Below are 19,592 nucleotides of genomic sequence, written 5' to 3' on the forward strand. Positions count from 1 at the left end.
AAGTTCCACAAACAGGTGTGTAAAAATGGGAATGATTTGGGATGTTCTGCTTCCACATAAAGTAAGAGGCTCATGTGACCAAGTATAAAATAATGCTGGCTAGTTTGATTTTAATAGGTTCTTTAATACATTCTGAAGTGGAGTGAGGGGACAAAGTGTTTCATTTGCATCGTTTTTAGAATTATTCCAAACTATTTTCAACATGTACCTGATACCTGAGCAAATTGCAATTTTCATGAGAGAAAATATCATACGTTCTGATAGACTTTGTTCTGAATTATCAAGTGTAGTATCTAGTGTACTGAAAAATGCAATTTCCTTCACCTTGTATAGCTAGTCCCTTGGTAGTTTTATTACGTTTTAATAGATAATAGTTCAGTGTAAAGATGTATATTGTTCTTGTTTAGCTTGTCTACAGCCTCGACCTATATTAAAGAATATATTAAAACCAATATCTGAAAATATGTCTGCTTATTCTTTATCAGTGAATTCCCTCTCAATCGAATCATGTTTGACATAACTTAATCACATAAAAGAGAATTTTAGTATTTTCACCATTGACACGATTAGAAAGAAACCCCTTTACGTCGCAATAATAAAGAGTTGTGTTGATCATCTGTACCTTGTCAACATGTTGGACCTATTTTAAATATTTTGACAAGTGCCGTGCATGTGGTGTTACTGCTTCCTTTCAACAAAATGTTTAAACCAATATCTGAAATTATAGCTAAAATGGATAGAATTATCATAAAAACGCCGGCATGTTATCAGAAATGAGCGGGCCACTGTAACTTGATAATGCCCTCATATAACTTGACGACGGGCCATTATCACGCCCGTTGTTAGGTGACGTCATAGGATAGGGATAGGTGACGCCCTATCGGTCTTTTCAACTGCCCTCCTTCGTCGGGCAGTTAATGGAAGACCTCGGGCTTCTGCAAATGATAATGCCCTGAAAAATAGCGTTACCCTTATAATAGGGCCAAATTTGAAAGCTGCTAATGGTTAACCAGTAAGATGCCTTTCAATCGAATCGAAAGCTTTTTCAGAATTCTAAGTTACCAATAGTTCTGGTGTTTAATATGATCGACAGTAATTGTTAGATAAAAGATTCTAGTATCTCAACAATGAGACTATTTTTAGGAAAACCCCTTTGCGTCGCTCTTAAAATCTGTGCTTGAACCTGCGTACTAAGTATTCAATAGAACCGGGTTCCATTTTCTAGTCAACAGTTAGTGAGATTATTGGAAGTCCATTTTTGGAAGTCCAAGTTTCGTCGGTCGCAACCATTTTTTGGTATTGATGTTATGAGTCATTGTCTCTGAGAGAATTACTAATTAATTGACTTATGACCTTTTTTTAAATATTAGTAAATAATTCGAGGTCTTCATTCAATGACTCGTGTGTTACGAGGTGATTTCCAATTTGAAACGCAACGGTTAAACCAGAAATACATGTAGGTTCACACTAATTTCTGTTACATCAATTGATAATCACCAAATTATTAAAGATTCGAGCTATGTTTTCATTAACACGTGCCGCGTATATTAACCCAGAAATCGGTACGTACAGAACTAAAACGTGAAATCAGTAAATGACCACACAAGATCGCTGAACAATCGCACCTGAAGATCCGGGATAGAATAGGTCTTCAGCAACCCATGCTTGCCGTAAAAGGTGACTATCTATGTCGTAAGAGGCGACCAACGGGATTGGGTGGCCAGGCTTGCTGTCTACCAATTGCGTGGATCGATGCTCAATCCCTGGATTGTCTGGTCCAGACTCGATTAGTTACAGACCGACGTCATATAGCTGGAATATTGCTGGGTGCGGCGTGAAACAACAAACAAACAACTGAATAATGAAGTGATGTTATTGAAACACAGTTTTAGGTTTTCAATCACAATAGACGATACAATGGGTCGAATCAGTAGTAACTGAAGAATGTCTTAATACATAAAAATAGTGTTGGAAGCTAGCAGGAATTCCTCATGTAGATAAGACTAAGGTTATTGTGTTCGGTAACGGTAATAACCTTGCGAAAAAGGAACTATGGTATTTCAAAGGCAAAACATTAGAAACAGTTATTTTTTACAAATATTTGGGTGTTACATTTTCAAACAGTTATCGTTGAAACAACGTCCTAATAATGCAGAGCTTCAAGGGAAGAAGGTAATGTTTGATATGTTACATAATTTACAAAATGTTACTGACCTTTCTTACAAAACATTCGGGCCACTGTAACTTGATAATGCCCTCATATTGCTTGATGGCGGGCCATTATCACGCCCGTTGTTAGGTGACGTCATGGGATAGGATCGGTGACGTCACGTTCTATAGTGACGTCATCTGGTTTGTTCTATGACGTTTCCATATTTGTAAAAGTGGGTCAGTGACATTCATTTTGATTGCAGTAAATGTTTCAAACCCGATATTGTTGTTTCTTTAAGGACTGACTGTGTATTTTTTTCGGTTCATTGAGGTATGAATCGAAAAACCGATGTGCAAACTGTATGAATCCGCGTAGAGAATTCTTACAAAAGTTTGCACATCGGTTTTTCGATTCATACCTCAATGAACCGAAAAAAATACACAGTCAATGCTTATAATTAAATTCGACAACGTAAAACATGTTTTATCTACAATAGTTTAACCCAAAACAGTTGCATATATCAAAACAGACAAAAATGACGGCATTGATGAACATTTCAGGTGTAGGAATACATACAGTGGCGTGACATGAATCAGGTGATCGTTTAATTTATGCACATAACCTGACACGCCTACACAGTCAGTAGCCAATCAACGGAGAGTGGGATTAAAACAATGTTCATTTGACCTGTCAATTAAGGCAAGAGGCGAAAAGACTTGCAACAGTCAGACTGTAACGAACCGGAAGAAATATGTCCGAGAGAAGGCGGCTGTTTCAAATAACATGGTCATTTACTGCGTGATTCAAACATTACTTCTCTGATTACTGTAAAACAGTTGGAGAAATGCTAGTTAGAAATGAAACGCGAAGACATGAAAGTTGAACCGAGGCGAGCGGGAAAAAAAACTGGCGAGCGAGCCTGCACGTTTGCTGTTTCATTCATTCTCGGCCTTCGGTTTCAAAGGGTAGTTTGGACAATGAATATGCATGAAAGTCGCTAAATGTCCTGTGCATGACGATACACGTGAGCAGAAAGGGAATTCTCTCGACTGTAATATTGGGATTCCCCGACATTCCGCAGTAATAAAAGTAGTGCGCAGCGGTGGGCGTGGCTTAATTTTTTACATTCATTGGGAAATGAATGCAATAACACGTGACCAATTCAGCTAATCAGAATGCAGGAATTTCCATGAACACAACGAAAATTTAATTATTTTTATTTGATAAAACATTCCATCCATTTTAGCTATAATAACGGTAACGCTATTTTTCAGAGCATTATCATTTGCAGAAGCCCTCGGTCTTTTCAACTGCACTCCTTCGTCGGGCAGATAATGGAAGACCTCAAGCTTCTGCAAATGATAACGGCGTTACCCTTATGTTATTATGCGAAGAACTTACTCCATCAGTGTATGAACCAATCGATGTGAACCAAAAAATCAAGAAGTATTTTTTGATGTCCCTAAATCAAACTATTGTTGATATGTACACCCAACAGTGGACCTCTATTGTTGATTCATCAAGTAAAATATTAATGCTGCTAACTTAAGCTATACAAATCATTATCATCTACTGGCAGCTATTTCGTGGATGAAAACCTGAGAAAGATTAGAACATCACTATCACAATTAAGATCTAGTTCACATAGATTAATGATTGAATTTTGGATGTACAATAATAAACCAAGAACAAAGAGATGGTGAACGTAATGTGATTTAATCTCAGCATTGCGGTTTCGTGTGTCACCAAGTGTCAACACAGTTGCCAGCCTGAGACCCCCACCTCAACACATATGCATCATATGAAACGCGAGCTAGACTTCTGAGCTCGTAATCACAAGTGTCGTTTCAAGTCAGCCATATAGTGAGTGAGTGAGTATTCCAGTTATATCACGGCGTGTCAGCTTAATGTGGGAGGAAAGCCCGATGTGATGGAGGTCTAAGACGTTTACCACTTCGGTGAAACCCACGAGCACGGGTATGGTGCTGACAAACCTAGAAACATAATCGGGGCGAACCGGGATTCCAACCCACAATCATAGGTTTCTAGCGCGCCCAAGAGACGCAACTCTGCACAGCGATTCGCGGCGCCTTAGACGACTGGGCCACCCGTGCCCCTTCCGCCATATGGAGACATATAATACTGATCATAACAAACATAAATCAGAGGTTGCAAGAACATTCCATATGTCATTAAAAATAGTTTTTGGACACTTTAAGCGGAGCACATCATTCATGCGTCTTGGTGTCCAGAGACAAGGGAAGTAACCTCAATTAAAAGTCTTTAAGAATACGACCCGAGGAAAGTGTTTCAGATGTATGGGGAAGCACATGTTCTTTTGCTTTTTACAATATAATACATTCTTTCCCTTTCATTTGCGAACTCTGCGGTGCAGGTATGTCGCATTGTTGAGTAATGTGGAATCGTCGATAGGTCGCTGAATTTGCTGTCATGTCATCGTCATCAACTAGGGCCCCAGCGCGTACGTATGTGGCTGTACCTCTTGTAGACCTGACCTTGTAGTAGACCTGACTTTGATTGTTCAGGGAATTCAATCTTGCATTTGTTTTCGGAGAAATGGAAGATTGCCCGTATGCTGACAAGTCCTTTGTCATCCTATCTGAGTCGTTTATTTGATGGGAACTCAACCCTGCATTAGACTGGCCGTATGCACACGTGTCCTTTATAGAACTACGTGGGCTATCTATTTTATGCTGGTTATTCCAGGAACTCAACCCTGAATTAGATGACGTCTTCTGAGATGCGGCAGATTGCTTGAATGTGGATGTGTACATTGTAGAATCACTCGATATCTCCTTTTGAGGGTGTTCGTTCTTCGAGCTTAAACCTTCATTCGTTGAGGTTTTCTGAGAAAGGATTGATTGCCCAAGTGCGGGTGTGTCCTTTGTGGGAGAATAGGGGGATTGAGCACATGACTTTTTGAGTAAGGCTAGCTCGGCTTTAGAGAAATCTTGTCTCCTTGATGTCCTTGACTTGTCAACAGCTCCACCTCCTACAGATGCAGCAGCAAGTGTTTTTGTAGGGGATGGTGCAGCTTGTATAGGCTGCACAGAAGAAGTCTGATTGATGATCTGAACCTTTGAACTGGCAACAGGGGGTGCTCGTGCTCTCACAGGTTGTATTTTTACAGAACTTGGCTCATCAACAGCTCCGTCTTCTACAGATGACTGAGTGTGTGCAGAAGAAGCATTTGTGTAGCTCATCCAAGGGTTGACCTGACGTTGGTTGTTGGAGCTGGAAGAACTGGAAACTGTATTTGATGTAGCTGTTGTTTGGTTCTGGTTTAGAAATACGTTTCCACGAGATGCAGCAGCAAGTGTTTTTGTAGGGGATGGTGCAGCTTGTATAGGCTGCACAGAAGAAGTCTGATTGATGATCTGAACCTTTGAACTGGCAACAGGGGGTGCTCGTGCTCTCACAGGTTGTATTTTTACAGAACTTGGCTCATCAACAGCTCCGTCTTCTACAGATGACTGAGTGTGTGCAGAAGAAGCATTTGTGTAGCCCATCCAAGGGTTGACCTGACGTTGGTTGTTGGAGCTGGAAGAACTGGAAACTGTATTTGATGTAGCTGTTGTTTGGTTCTGGTTTAGAAATACGTTTCCACGAGATGCAGCAGCAAGTGTTTTTGTAGGGGATGGTGCAGCTTGTATAGGCTGCACAGAAGTAGTCTGATTGATGATCTGAACCTTTGAACTGGCAACAGGGGGTGCTCGTGCTCTCACAGGTTGTATTTTTACAGATCTTGGCTCATCAACAGCCCCATCCCTGTACTCCACAAGGTACTCGGGGTAGCACTGATTTCTCTCAAATATAACAAATATTGAAGGATTCTTCTCGTCGTTTACACATGAATCATACAGGACGTGGCCCTTCCTTGGAGGCGGCCTCGTGTAGCTGCTGTCTCCCAGTGTGTATTTCCCCGCAAGCACACTGGCCAGGAACATGTACCGACTTCTGCCTTTGGTGTAGCTGTGACTATACTTTGCATCACGGGCGAAATACGCGCCCTTGCCGTACATCGTGGCGTTCTTGCCACTGACTCGAAAGTCGAAGTTGTTGATGCAGATGTTGTTGACCACATCTAGAGTGTCTGTGCCGTGGAAGAGTTGTCGCTGATCAATGATTTCCGTGCCATGAGCCATCTGAAGAGTCTTCTTCATACTGAAACGTCATAGTTATCATATATCCTTAATTAAATATGTTGTTTGTTAGACGTTCTTGTTACACCAAAGAAATACTGTTTTTGTACATTTTTACATTACCAAACATATATCAATTCAAACAGAATGTTGTCTGAAGATTAACCCAGAAATTGGTTTGTACAGAACTACATGTAAATGTGATATCAGTAAATAATGATAGGAGATGAATACTTATTAAATTATACTGACACGCACGGGATTACAAGAGGCCTACAATGTATCTAATATGTCAGCAGCAATAAATAAGTTGCCCCATAAAATGTCAGTGCACTCACAGATGTCTTAAAACACGTCACTGTCTATTGCCTTAAGAGAGGCAAGTGCTTTGTTATTTAATCCGAAAACTGTTGGTGGCTGGTATAGTTTCCATGTAGGTATCCTGTTCGCGCAGGGACATTAGTCAAGTCACAAGTCAGGTCATGGAAGGCCTCGCATTGCCCTCGTTTCGCTCACGAAACATATCCACATGATTACTAGTATATATTGCCTATTCTGGTGTCTGAGAGGTCTATATAGTTTACCTTTGGTAGTTGTGCCACAGTAAAGCATTCTGAAGTCTGCATACATGCTTTACTATGCACCTGTTCGCTGACAGAGTTTTGTAGATTGATGACATCACTGTAGTAAATTCATCGGTGCTGGTTTCGAGTTCCACCTTTTCACAGTTCTGGTAACGGTCAAGAGGAGTCCAGGTCGGAGGGACGTCAGTTTGTGTTACTGTCGCCGGGGACATCAATAAACTGGAACTAAATAACTGTACTGTAAAGTACAACGTTCTTGTATATGCTCGTGCATGGTCGTGAGGTGCTCATGTGTACGGAACTGTATGGTATTTTAACATGAATGAAATATTTAAGGGACATCATTCATGAATATGACGCCATTTGGCTTGGGTTTTAGCCTATAACAACCATGATATTTTAACGATAAAGAGGTCTGTTGTGGATTCCTGTGTACACCTCACAAAATTACTGAACTTCAATAACATTACTAAATCTTGCCATGTATTAAGGTGGTCCCGGGCGTCATCAATTGATACAAACACCGGTCTCCGGTTGACTAGCCTCCGAGTTTGAGTCAAGTCCAGGCGGTATTCCTGATCTCCAATAGTGTAGAGGTAGGTGTCCTGTCCTGCCAGGTACTTGGTCTCCAGGGTCAGCTGAAGCTCCGGCTGAAGAAAGGGTCAGCAGCATTACCATGTGAAAACAAATAATGTTGATAAATTAAACAGTCAATGTAAGGGTGTCACTGAATGGCATAAATTACATAGTGGGTGACATACCTCCATTGTACGCCATATATCAAGGAGGTGAAGGTGAAATGGGGTTTAACGTCGCGTCCAAGATTATTGCACTTGTACTGATGCCGATTCATTATTTAAATGTCTAAACCCTTTTCCAATAATTACATGCACTCATGGAAAAGCAAAACAAGACCCCACATGCAGTACTTACAGCCTGTGATGTATGCAGTACAAGTTGAGGTGAAATGGGGTTTAACGTCGCGTCCAAGATTATTGCACTTATATAGCGACGTGCATGTACGTGTGTGTGTTTGTGTGGCTGCTTGTACTAGTCCGGACCGATGCCGATTTATAGTGCTAGCTCACTGATATACCATGCCGCAGTTTAAAATGAATACCCCACTCAGACACAGTCTACTGACCCCGAGCCGACCAGTCCTTGTTTTAGCCCCTTCACCGAGCGTCAGACAGGGTAACAACAAGTACCATCTTTTAACATCTTTCGGTAAGACGCGGCCGGGAATCGAACCCCGGACCTTCGGCTCTCCAGGCGGACGCTCTACCACTAGACCACGGAGGCGGTCCAATATATCAAGGAACAGTTATCTGTCTATTTATGTACAAGAATGTATATGATATATAAAAGGATAAAAAGGGTGAAGGTGAAGGGTCAATAACAGCAAGGCTGGGTTACCGGAAGAAAGGGATGCCACTTTGCATCATTGTCCTTCCAGTACCACACCCACTGTGTGTAGAGAGAGATGGAGTCACTTCCGGCCTCCGCGTAAGACCGAGTTGACAATCTTTGGAAACTGAACTTATTAACTGAATTTCTCGTAGGTGGGTCAAGAATTTCGTCAAAGGTGACAGTTGTTTCTTTGATACATCCAAATCTCTTGATCTGGAAGAAAGGAACCAAAGGATGAGGATGTGAGAAAAGTGTTTGTAATGGTAGAAGTCTTGGCAGCATCTGTTATCTTACTTAAAAAAGACTTTGTTCCAGGGTTTACAAAGCTTCTCCCCTCCCCAAACCTAAGACACCCGACACCTCCTAACACAACAGAAAATTATTCTCACCTCCACCAGCGTTTCGTCCTCGTTATTGCAGAATGCTTGCTCCACCAGTTCCGTTTGTTCATTGGACAGAAAGCTCCATCTGTCAGGCAAAGACTCATATTGCCACACATACGGTGCCCTTTTCTGGTGGTGTAAACGAGAGCAGTAACATGGTCCTCCGAAATAGAGCTCACACAGCTCGCTGGACCCATGGGTCAGACTGTGTCTTAATGTCTTCGCTACAAGACAATAAACCTATTTCACTCAAACACCAGAATGTTGATATATTGTGATGTAACATCATGTCTACTGTTTTCTTGCATTGGCGCTCTGCTTGTCTCAAAATACGGATAACTCGACTTAGAGTCGATGGTAAATTTGCAAATTATTGAGTGAGTGAGTATGTTTTAGACAAATTCCATCCATATCACTGCAGTGAAGCCTAAGTAGGCTCAACATATTGTGCCTATCAGGGGTAATAATTATATTGATTCTAACCTGGTTTATCTGTTGCACATTCGCTGGTTTTCGGGGGTCTTTCTGGTGACTCATGACCTCCGCCCCTCCCCCTGCCTCGTCCTCTGCCCCTCCACCTTCCCCGCCCACCAAATTGGGTACTGCTTGTAAACCCACTCATATCAGTTCTTTGACATGCCCTGTTTAACAGAACATGCAACCGTAAGTCTTAATACGTAGTGACGGTTCAGAAACAATTTGAGTGTTTTCACTCATTCTCTGTGTTGATCTAACCAACTGACTACTTTCTCAGATGAAGTCTTTATTTCAGATAGAACTCCGCAAAATAGTCAACTCAGACGTAATATGGTTTCAACAAACGTGTTAAATGAATGAGCGAATGTATTGTGCCGCACTCAGTATAACCCAGTGTGTCATATCTTCATCCTATTAAAAACTATTACAATTAGTAGGAGAAACCAGGAGGACAGATTTGACTGATATTTTGATAATGAATGATATGTATCATGAGTTCAATTGCTTCAAAATAAAGTCAAACTGTTTCAACACAAAATCACCAGGTTTTTTTTAAGAGATTGAACATGTATATAGCATTTTTCATTGGACGTCTCATGTCCTTGATCAACCACCAAATGGAAAGGCCCGATACATAAAACGTGGCTGGAGTCTGTCCATGGCGATGTCTTCCGATCGTGTCCCTCACGTGCTTTTTGGGGGCAAAGATCGAGGCAATATCGTTTCAGAAGCTGTGGTATCAATGAAGATAGAGTTGATTTCGAGATATCAACTTCCTTAGGTTAGGGTTAGGGTTAGGGTTAGAGTCAGGGTTAGGCGAGCGAGCGAGTTGGGTTTTTAACGCCGCTTTTAACAGTGTCCGGTTAATGTGGGAGGAAAGTCCGAAGTGATGCAGGTCTCAGACGTTTACCACTTCGGTGAAACCCACGAGCACGGGTATGGTGCTGACAAACCTAGAAACATATGTATAATCGGGGCGAACCGGGATTCGAACCCATAACCATACAGTAGATTTCTGGCGTGCCCAAGGGACGCAACTCTGCACAGCAAATCGCGGCGCCTAAGACGACTGGGTTAGGATTGATAAGGGTACAATCATCTGCGCCGATACATCCGTTGAAAGAATAAAGCAGTTAAAATCTATTAGTCAACTCTGTCTTCAGAGATCGGAGCACCCATTCTAGTGACAATCCAACTACCTGGACATTTGCATTGCCACCTTAGAAGACAAAACGACAACAATGATTTTGATGCAGAATATGTTCAACTTTCTGGTTTCAAATTGATATCGAACTAATTCTATCTTTTCATGAAATAATGCCACATTTTGACAAACATGTATTCCTCTGTAATATTTATTTAACAGTAATGGTGTTCAAAAGTTCCCCAGCTTTTGACAATCAGTACATAACCTATATTGTTCAATGATCTCATTATGCGCATATCACTCTAAATAGGCTTAATTAAGTTGAACCTAATTCAACCTTTTTTTGTAAATTAAGATTTTATATGGAGCGAAGTTTATGTTATGCGACAGTTAGCAATAATCCAGCTATATAACAATCTCTTAGGCCTAGGAGGTAGGTCAACTGAACTTTCTAATCAGTAAATCAGCGTCGTGGTTTCTAAACTCTCGGTAGAAGTGAACAATGTTTATGCGATTAGTCGTATCACGGCGGCCTATAACAAACTAGTCATCGATAGGATGAGCATCAATCTACGCTGTCGGGGTACGACCACACATCAAACTAGCCAGGTCACACATTGTAAGCACACCATGAGCATTTAACGGTTGTAATATCAATCATGGAACACAAGGGATTCGTATGCCCCAGATTCACGCAAAGCTTCCAAGAAAACGTGTATCGGTGTTGTTGTGTGACTTTCGATCCAGTCACACACGCACACTTTGCTAAAAGATATACAAACAAGTGATTTCATCAGGTGTATAAGTATTGAATATATATATATATATTGAGTCCAGATATTCGTGCTTGTCAAAACTCCTTTATCCACACAAGATCTGTCGCCGTTCAACGGCTCTTCAGGTGTTATGAAAACTTTAACTTACATTGTAGTCCTAGGCGACGCACAACAGTAGTATTTGTGGCGTCATAATGCTTGGTTGGTTGGTTGGTTTCTTGTTTAACGCCGCACTCAGCAATATTCCAGCTATATGACCTCGGTCTGTAAATAATCGAGTCTGGGCCAGACAATCCAGTGATTAATATCATGAGCATCGATTCACGCAATTGGGATCGATGACATGTATCAACAAAGTCAGCGAGCGTGACCACCCGATCCCGTTGGTCGCCTTTTACGACAAGCATGGGTTGCTGAAGACCTATTCTACCCCGGAATCTTCACGGGTCCGTCATAATGCCTATGATGTAACAGTGACAATAGAGGGAGAAGTAAAACGTAGTCCAAGGCGACACCCAACGTTATGCTTTTGACGTCATAAAGCATATGACGTCATAGCTAGTGATAATGAATTATAACAATAGTTTTCCGGGCAAGTATTATCGTAAAGGACCATATGGAGCTAACTTGAGTTTGTTATGTATTCGAAATTCGCTAATATGGATAGTTTAATTAACTGGGTTTCACTATATATATTATTTTCGACTGCTGGTGTGGTGATAGTCATCGATAGTCAGTCGTTACGTATTGCACGTATCTGTCTATATATTGGATCACTTTGCTGATTAGATAAACACATGTCTCCAACTAGGCGTTTAAACTGTGTCGCGGAAATATTTATGTTGCTGAACTATACAATCTAAACGATACTGTATATTATATATCGGTGATATCTAATTTAAAGGGAAATACTATGAAACACTGTTAATCCGGACGGTTAAGTTATCAGTGAAATCTCCCGGATAAACAGAACATAACATGGTCGGCCCTCAAACGAAAAGACACAAACACATTTGATTGAGAACACGGTACTGTCATATTTGGGCTTATATCGATACTTTAAGGGCACAAGGGACCGGTCATTTGACCCCAACCCCATTGATTATGAAATGGTCGGTCCCTTAGCATCCGGATACCTACTGTTGACAAGCAATTCCGTCGTCTGATGTTCTCGGAAAGTAAAACTCAAATAGTAACACTATCAGTTTAAGTTTCACTTGGTGATGAGCGTGACGTATCTTATCGAGGCCTTTGCTCCCGTGCGCAGATACCTTCGAGATTAAACATATCACATTGTTGGCCAAGGTATATTTTCCAAGGGAGGGGGGGTATGAAAGATATTTCACGCCATACCATAACATCTATATCACGGCGACCTGTAAGTAATTTATTCTGGATCAGTCAGGCAAGCGGATTATGACACGAGCAATATTTCGGGTACATTGACGTATACTCAGCCAGGGCGCACATCTTAGTCCCTGCATGTGATAAGCACTGGATGCTTGCAACGTACCTGTAACTGGAGTCCTTGGAGGTCCAATTACTTAAACAAAACAAAACCTTCTGTGTAGAACATGAGCATGACATGTTTTGGTCGCGTGGGCACCAATATGCATAACTTGGACTCTGTGCCGGTTCAATTTGTCATCTTATTTTAACATAAACATTGTGCCTTTGTTTCGTTGACACATTCCTTTTCGATACGGGGGTGGTGTGGTAGCCTAGTGGTCTATTCGCTACATAGGTACAATGTGTGATGCCCACTTCTGGTGGCTCCGCCGTGATATTGCTGGTATATTGCTAAAGAGCGGTGTAAAACCATACTCACTCACTCGCCCAACGCTAACACCGTATTCGTGCGTGCGTGATTCCCGTGCACCCTTTCAAGTTAGGTTGATTGGTTCAACTGTGTCATATGGCCCTGTGACGCAGGGGTAGGTAGCATTATGCAGATGGCTGTTTCAATGAATGCTCGTTCCACCCGTGACGAACAGGTCTGGTTGTTGATGAAATATAGTGATAGCTAAATAGACAGATTTTTTTATTCATGTACCGATTGTCTTTAAATGTAATATCCAGTTATGTATGACTGTTTAATAATCTCATATCAACTGTGACTGGAGTAGGTCCGATAGTTTTTCAGATGCTGTAGTAAACGTCGGTACCTTAAATAAACTTCCAAACTATAGTCACCTGGCCACTGACTAACCATATGCTCCAAGGTATTCGTCGCTGATGACGTCATTGCCAGGAATCTATTCCACAGATACAGAGTAAGCAAGTACGAGTCTTTACCCTCACGTCTTATTAGTTGGTTGGTTGGTTTGTTGTTTTACCCCGCACTCAGCAATATTCCAGCTACATGACGGCGGTCTGTAAATAATCGAGTCTGGACCAGACAATCCAGTGATTAATATCATGAGCATCAATCCACGCAATTGGGATTGATGACATGCATCAACCAAGTCAGCGAGCCTGACCACCAGATCCCGTTATTCGCATAGTCACGTTTTACGGCAAGCATGGGTTGCTGAAGACCTTTTCTACCCCGGATCACGTCCTTTTAGAATAATTCTATACTGCTCACACATATAAACACGATCGACGTACATATCTCTACTTGGCATCGATGTCAAGAAAAATCCCTCCTGTAGATTCTTTCTCAGATGAAAGACCGCATAAAAAATATTATTTTCTCTCTTCAGTGAGTGGGTGAGTATGGATTTACGCCGCTTTTAGCAATATTCCAGCAATATCACGGCGGGGGACACCAGAAATGGGCTCTCTCTTCAGATGATTCGTATAATCATATCAAAGCGTGAGGCTCTCACGTTGTGGTTCATTACATACTGATGCAGTCATATTTCTTTCCAACAGGACAGTCCCATGGTAGGGCTCTTTGTCGACTTGTTGAGCGGCCTCTGAAACTCTCTCAAGCTTCATCATCATCACTTTCGTCATCCATTAATGAACTAGCTCCCCTGTATGAGTGTGGGTGCCTGTGGTACGCATGGCGTTGGTTGTTCGTGGAACCGTCTGTCCGGATGTACGGTTGTCAACTACTGATGCAATCCAATCGCCTATTGGATTTTTTGGCTGTTTGCAGAACTGTCATCTATGTTTGCTGTTGTTCCCCAATGGATGGTTAGCCAATAAAGACGACAAAGACGGCAAACGCTGGAAAAACAAGGATATCCTGAAACGGATTTTGGAATGTTCGAGGAACATGCAGAAGCTTCTAATGTCCATTTGCGGGCGAAGCATTGCTTCATCGAAGCTGGAACCTGCATCTGATCCTCCTCTTTGATGATCAGAAGACAGTCCACACATGGGTCTGTGGTGAGTAGGATAGTTTCTTGGGGCAATCTTCCAGGGATGGCAACAATCATAGTTTCTCAGAGAGGTGATCCTACTGTAGTATCCTCAACCTTGGTGGGCAATCCTTTACTTGTTTTGACAACAACCTTTGTGTTTGCATAAGGCGAGACGGTAGTTTGGGGCTGCTGAAGGAATTTGACTGGTTGTCTGATCTGGTGCTGTCACCTGGGGAACTGATCTGATTGTGCTCCCCACTGACACAAACAAGTACATTTTGACAGGTCTGATGCAAGTGTAGATTTAACCGGTGAAGTAAATTCGTCAGAGGAACCCTAATTTTATTGATGTTGAGGATGGAGTGCACGTTTTAGTGTCAGTGTCGAAATCGTTTCCAGGAAATTCAGAAATGTGCATTTTGTTTTTGCCGCCCGTGTGTGACAACATTCCCTGAAAGATGGCTTAGTCGACGCTCCGCCCCTCACAACAGAAATAGTAGGGTTCGCAGGACTATTTACAAGACTTATTGGTCGATGTTGGATAGACGAAATGCATGGAGGAATCCTAGGTATATTTCCAAGAAGACAAGACCGTTTGGGCGAAACTGTTGTTAGTGTGCACCAGGAAATTATGCCCGATTGCGTTTTGAACCACGTTCATGGATTATATCCAAACATTTCTAATCGGGATTATATTGGACATAGGTGGTGGTAGTTCAAAACCATACACAAGAACTATTGGACGATGTTAGACAGAAGGAAAGCATTAAAGAATACTCTAAGTATCTTTCCAAGACTGTTGACTCGTGACTGTTTGGACGAAACTGTTATTTGTGTGCGCTGTGACATTATGTCCGATTGTGTTTCAATCTCATTAAAATCAGACCTTAGTTCGCGCTACCGCTAAACAAAGATCTGAAGACATCCCATTAGGGGTCAGGTCAGAACGACCTTTCATCCGACTAATCAGAGATTCGCTTACCAGATTATGAAAGTGACAGTCGGAATGTGATTTCTAATCATGCAACCTCGAAAACTTTAACACAGGGTATTCTGAACGATAGTTACGGGTTAAACGACAGAATCCATACAGTCTAGACTATCTATTAGCCATTCCAAAAAGTTCTTTTGTTCAGGTTTCAAATTTGTAATCGAGAATTTGTCAAAATATGTTTCGAAGTGTAGTCGCCAATTTGCAATTAGGGCCGTAAATCACGAGAAAGCTTCCTTCTGATTGGTCAATCCACTGGCCGGTCAAAGTTCGCGCAAGGTCGGTCTGACGTGACCCGTAATGGGATGTCCTCAGAACAGAACAGAACTTTATTACGCTCAGGCCGAGATCCTCGGCATATGAGGTACAAAATGACAGCAAAATATAATAGCGGATATGTGGTTAGCCGGAAGATTTTACAATTTGCATTACATATTTACAGATATCTCTTTACAAGTGAAAAGTCTTTGAAATTTAATCATATTAGGTCTTTTAGAATATGTAGGTGGGATATACAAAATTCTTTCTTATGGTCATTTAAAAATATAGTGAAATTCATCTCCAATATCATCAATAAAACACAGTTTACATTTTCTTTCACAAATAGGTATTCCATTCCATCTTCCCTTTTCAGTTGGTAAGTGGTGGCATAAAGTACGAAATAAAAGTAGAGGGATAGCTTTATTTAGGGGTAGGGTCGTCAGATTATTTTCTCATTCAAATTGTGGTTTCAAGAGAGAGTAGACTACACCTTTTTTGAATTTTCCACCTCAGATCTTTGTTCAGCGGAAGCTAGAACTAAGATTTGATTTTAATGAGATTGATTGTGTTTAGGACCATGCATGTGTTCGTGGATTCAGACGTTCCGGACATGGATTATATTGAACATACGAGGTGATAAATATGCTACATAAGTTAAAAGGTAAGACTTCTCCTCAACTGTGCATCCATTATTCATAACATGCATGTTTCTATAAACAATTACTGTCTATATATTTCAAATTGATAAGTTTATATGTAGAAATCGAATATAGAAATAATTTATTTTTTCTTTTGAATATGGAAAGGGTTTTGTCGCTTTTATTAACACTGCTGTTATCACGACCTGAGACACCATGATGAGGCATCATACGCTAACATTGTACACGTGGGAAATAAACTGACGGCCAAAAGAAACGTTACCAACGATATTTCTAGGATAAAATATTACTAACACAATTTGAAGCAGCAATAACAATTGTATTGTAGAAATTCATCATTCAGAACAGTAAAATGCGAATTTACTAATTCAACAACAAAGTCCTTGACCTCCAACAGGGACATTTCTTGACAAGGGGTCATTCGTCCAGTATTCGATAAACAACATTGGTCAACTTTAAGGTGACGACGGCCCAGACCGTTCTATACGGGATATGACCTCCATGAGCGGCAATGCATCTTCGAATGCGGCGTCGAACTGAGTAGACAAGCGTCCTCACATCGACTGCAGGTTTTCGATTCCATTCCTTACGGAGGGCAACGATCAACGCTTGTCTCGTGAAGGGAGGATGTTGACGTTTCCGAAGACGACGCCCCAGCTGGTCCCAGAGATCTTCTATGTTCTCTAGTGACATAGTGACATATGTTCTATGGTGATCGAGCTGGCCACGACAGGACAGTCACGTTGTTGGCGTTGAGGAAGTCTCTAGTAATACGGGCTTTTGGGGTGTGGCGTTATCTTGTTGGAACACCGTCCGTTGTTGACGCTGGATGAAAGGAAGAACCACTGGCCGTAAGATATTGTCAATGTAGCGTTGTGCTGTCAGATTGCCTTCGATGATGACAAGTTCCATCTTCTAGTCCCCGCAAATGCCGCCCCAGACCATCACATTTCCGCCCCCATAAGGTTCCACTTCCTGGACACAAGGAGCCGTACGTTCACCACGTCGTCGATAAACTTGAGTTTGCCTGCACCACGTCAATCTGGCACGTCGATGGTGACGGGTCATGGTCATGCCCTTGAAAGGGCGATAAGCCCGGAGACCATAATGTCGTAGTCGTCTGGTCACTGTTTGTCTGTTGACCGGATGTCCTAAGCTGTTGGCAGCTGATGACGTCACAGTACGAAATCTGTTCCTCAGATGAAGTACCCGTAAAAAGCGGTCATCCTGCGGGGTCGTGACCTGGTCTGCCACTCCGTAGTCTGTCTGCGGTTCTGCCAGTCTGTCGGAGACGTGCGACCAGTCTGGTAATGGTCATCTTGGAGCAGTTCATGTTTATGGCAACCGCTCTCTGTGTCGCTTCCATCTGCAGTATACCTATGGCTCTCTCCCTCTGGACAGCGGTCAGTCTTGGCATGTTTGTTGGTGTTAATCATCGCAACCAATGATGGGGAACAGATCCGTGCGTAATTTATACCCGGAAATTGCGCGATAATTTTTGGAAAGAATGTTTTAAAAAATTGCTGACAAACACCAATATCTCCCAAAATCCGCAAAGCACGTGCAAAGAACGACAGAGAACATGAAGGCTGTATTCGTGAGATGTGTTCTTTACTGTTTTTGAACAGGTTGGCATCTTTGTTTCAAAGTGGCAAATCAGTTAATGTTGGTAACGTTTCTTTTGGACCTCAGTTTAGGACACGGTTCTTCCACGTTATGAAAGAATACTCTTTAATAACACGGCTAGACATGACATATCGATGCAGTAGCGTCATATCAATTACAGGCCGCCTTGATATGGTCACTGACCTGCTGTCTTCACTCATATGTGAATTATACCAGGAGCCACTTCATAACTAAGGGCTATTCGCGACAAGAGAATAAAGACGTAAAATAGCCACCTGGGCGTCAGGAAAAGGCTTCTTTCAGGAATAGGCTTCTTTCAGGAATAGGCTTCAGTCAGGAATAGGCTTCAGTCAGAACTAGGATTCAGTCAGGAATAGGATTCAGTCAGGAATAGGATTCTTTCAGGAATAGTCTTCAGTCAGAAACAGGCTTCAGTCAGGAATAGGATTCAGACAGGAATAGGATTCAGACAGGAATAGGTTTCAGTTAGGAAACCTCTTCATTCAGGAATAGGTTTCATTCGGGAATAGGATTCAGTGATCAGGAACAGGATTCAGTCAGAAATAATCTTCATTCAGGAATAGGCTTTATGTAGGAATAGGGTTCATTCAGGAATAGGCTGATGTTTCTGAGTGACATTGTAGAATATATTTTCAAAACATCACTTTGATTAAAAGTCGTACAGATCGTCGTGGGGGATTCGGTATCACTTCGGACTTTCCGATTCGTCATAAAAGGCGACTAACGGGATCGGGTGGTCAGACTCGCAGACTTGGTTGATGCATGTCATCGATCCCAATTTCGTGGATCGTAGCTCATATTAATCACTGGATTGTCGTGTCCAGACTCGATTATTTACTGACCGCCGTCAAATAGATGGGATATTGCTGAGTGCGGCGTTAAACAACAAACCAACCAACGATTCGTCAAGCATATTGTCTGATCGACAGCCGAGAGCTTATAATTTCCGATACGATACCTCTTATTTATACATTTGAAACCGCGCGCTAAAGCGCTCGAATCCAAATCAAAGTAAGAGGTATTTACAGTGGGACTACATCAAATTTCAAAACACAGTAGGTTTATCTCCTAAAAATCCTCCAATAAGGCCAGCGACCGTTCTTCATGGAGAAGGTGTTGCATGTAACATGTATAATTATTAAATTGAGAATATCCATGTATCAAACCATGTATCAATGTTTAGACTCACATGAATCACTTACCCTTCTCGTGAAACGCCCTTGATTACGCAACGAAAGAAGGTTCAGCGAAAAGAACATCACGTGATCTGCTATCTTGACCATGTATCTGTGTATCTCATCACAACCTTTGGACAAATGAAACCGAAACGTACGGAGCTGACACATTCGTTAGTTTTCGAAATGTTGTAGACACGAAAAGGCATTATGAATGACGGAATGTGGATGTCGCACACATAATTAAACGTTGTCGAATAAGATCCATGTGCAGATACAGAGGGTGGGGTGGGGGTGGGGGACTGGGGTGTGTGTGTGTGTGTGGGGGGGGGGGGGGGGGGGGGGGGGTTGGGGGTGCGCACACACACACACACACACCCTTTTATTTCGAAAAAAATCTTTATTTCTGTATGAATTACCACCAAAGACAATAAATAGATCTTAATTGTGCAC

The 19,592-nt window shown here is 41.8% G+C and overlaps 2 protein-coding genes across 2 annotated transcripts; both read right to left on the reverse strand.

Annotated features, from left to right (window-relative positions):
• Positions 1-2,586: 2,586 nt before the first annotated feature.
• LOC139469077 (uncharacterized) lies at positions 2,587-7,412 on the reverse strand. The gene is made up of 2 exons (XM_071251204.1): positions 6,900-7,412; positions 2,587-6,337 (listed from the first exon to the last, which is right to left on the reverse strand). Exons 1-2 carry the CDS (start codon positions 7,109-7,111, stop codon positions 4,498-4,500), a joined length of 2,052 nt encoding a protein of 683 aa, XP_071107305.1. The 5' UTR covers positions 7,112-7,412; the 3' UTR covers positions 2,587-4,497.
• Positions 7,280-19,199, reverse strand: LOC139467598 (protein mono-ADP-ribosyltransferase PARP12-like). Its single transcript, XM_071249131.1, has 5 exons — positions 19,167-19,199; positions 9,176-9,333; positions 8,699-8,916; positions 8,316-8,522; positions 7,280-7,549 (listed from the first exon to the last, which is right to left on the reverse strand). The coding sequence occupies exons 2-5, from the start codon at positions 9,312-9,314 to the stop codon at positions 7,280-7,282; spliced, it is 834 nt and encodes a 277-aa protein (XP_071105232.1). The 5' UTR covers positions 9,315-9,333; positions 19,167-19,199.
• Between the last annotated feature and the right edge of the window lie 393 nt (positions 19,200-19,592).

This window comes from Haliotis cracherodii, unplaced genomic scaffold (assembly GCF_022045235.1).
Source record: "Haliotis cracherodii isolate W230 unplaced genomic scaffold, xgHalCrac1.p SCAF_2, whole genome shotgun sequence".
NCBI lineage: Eukaryota > Metazoa > Mollusca > Gastropoda > Lepetellida > Haliotidae > Haliotis > Haliotis cracherodii.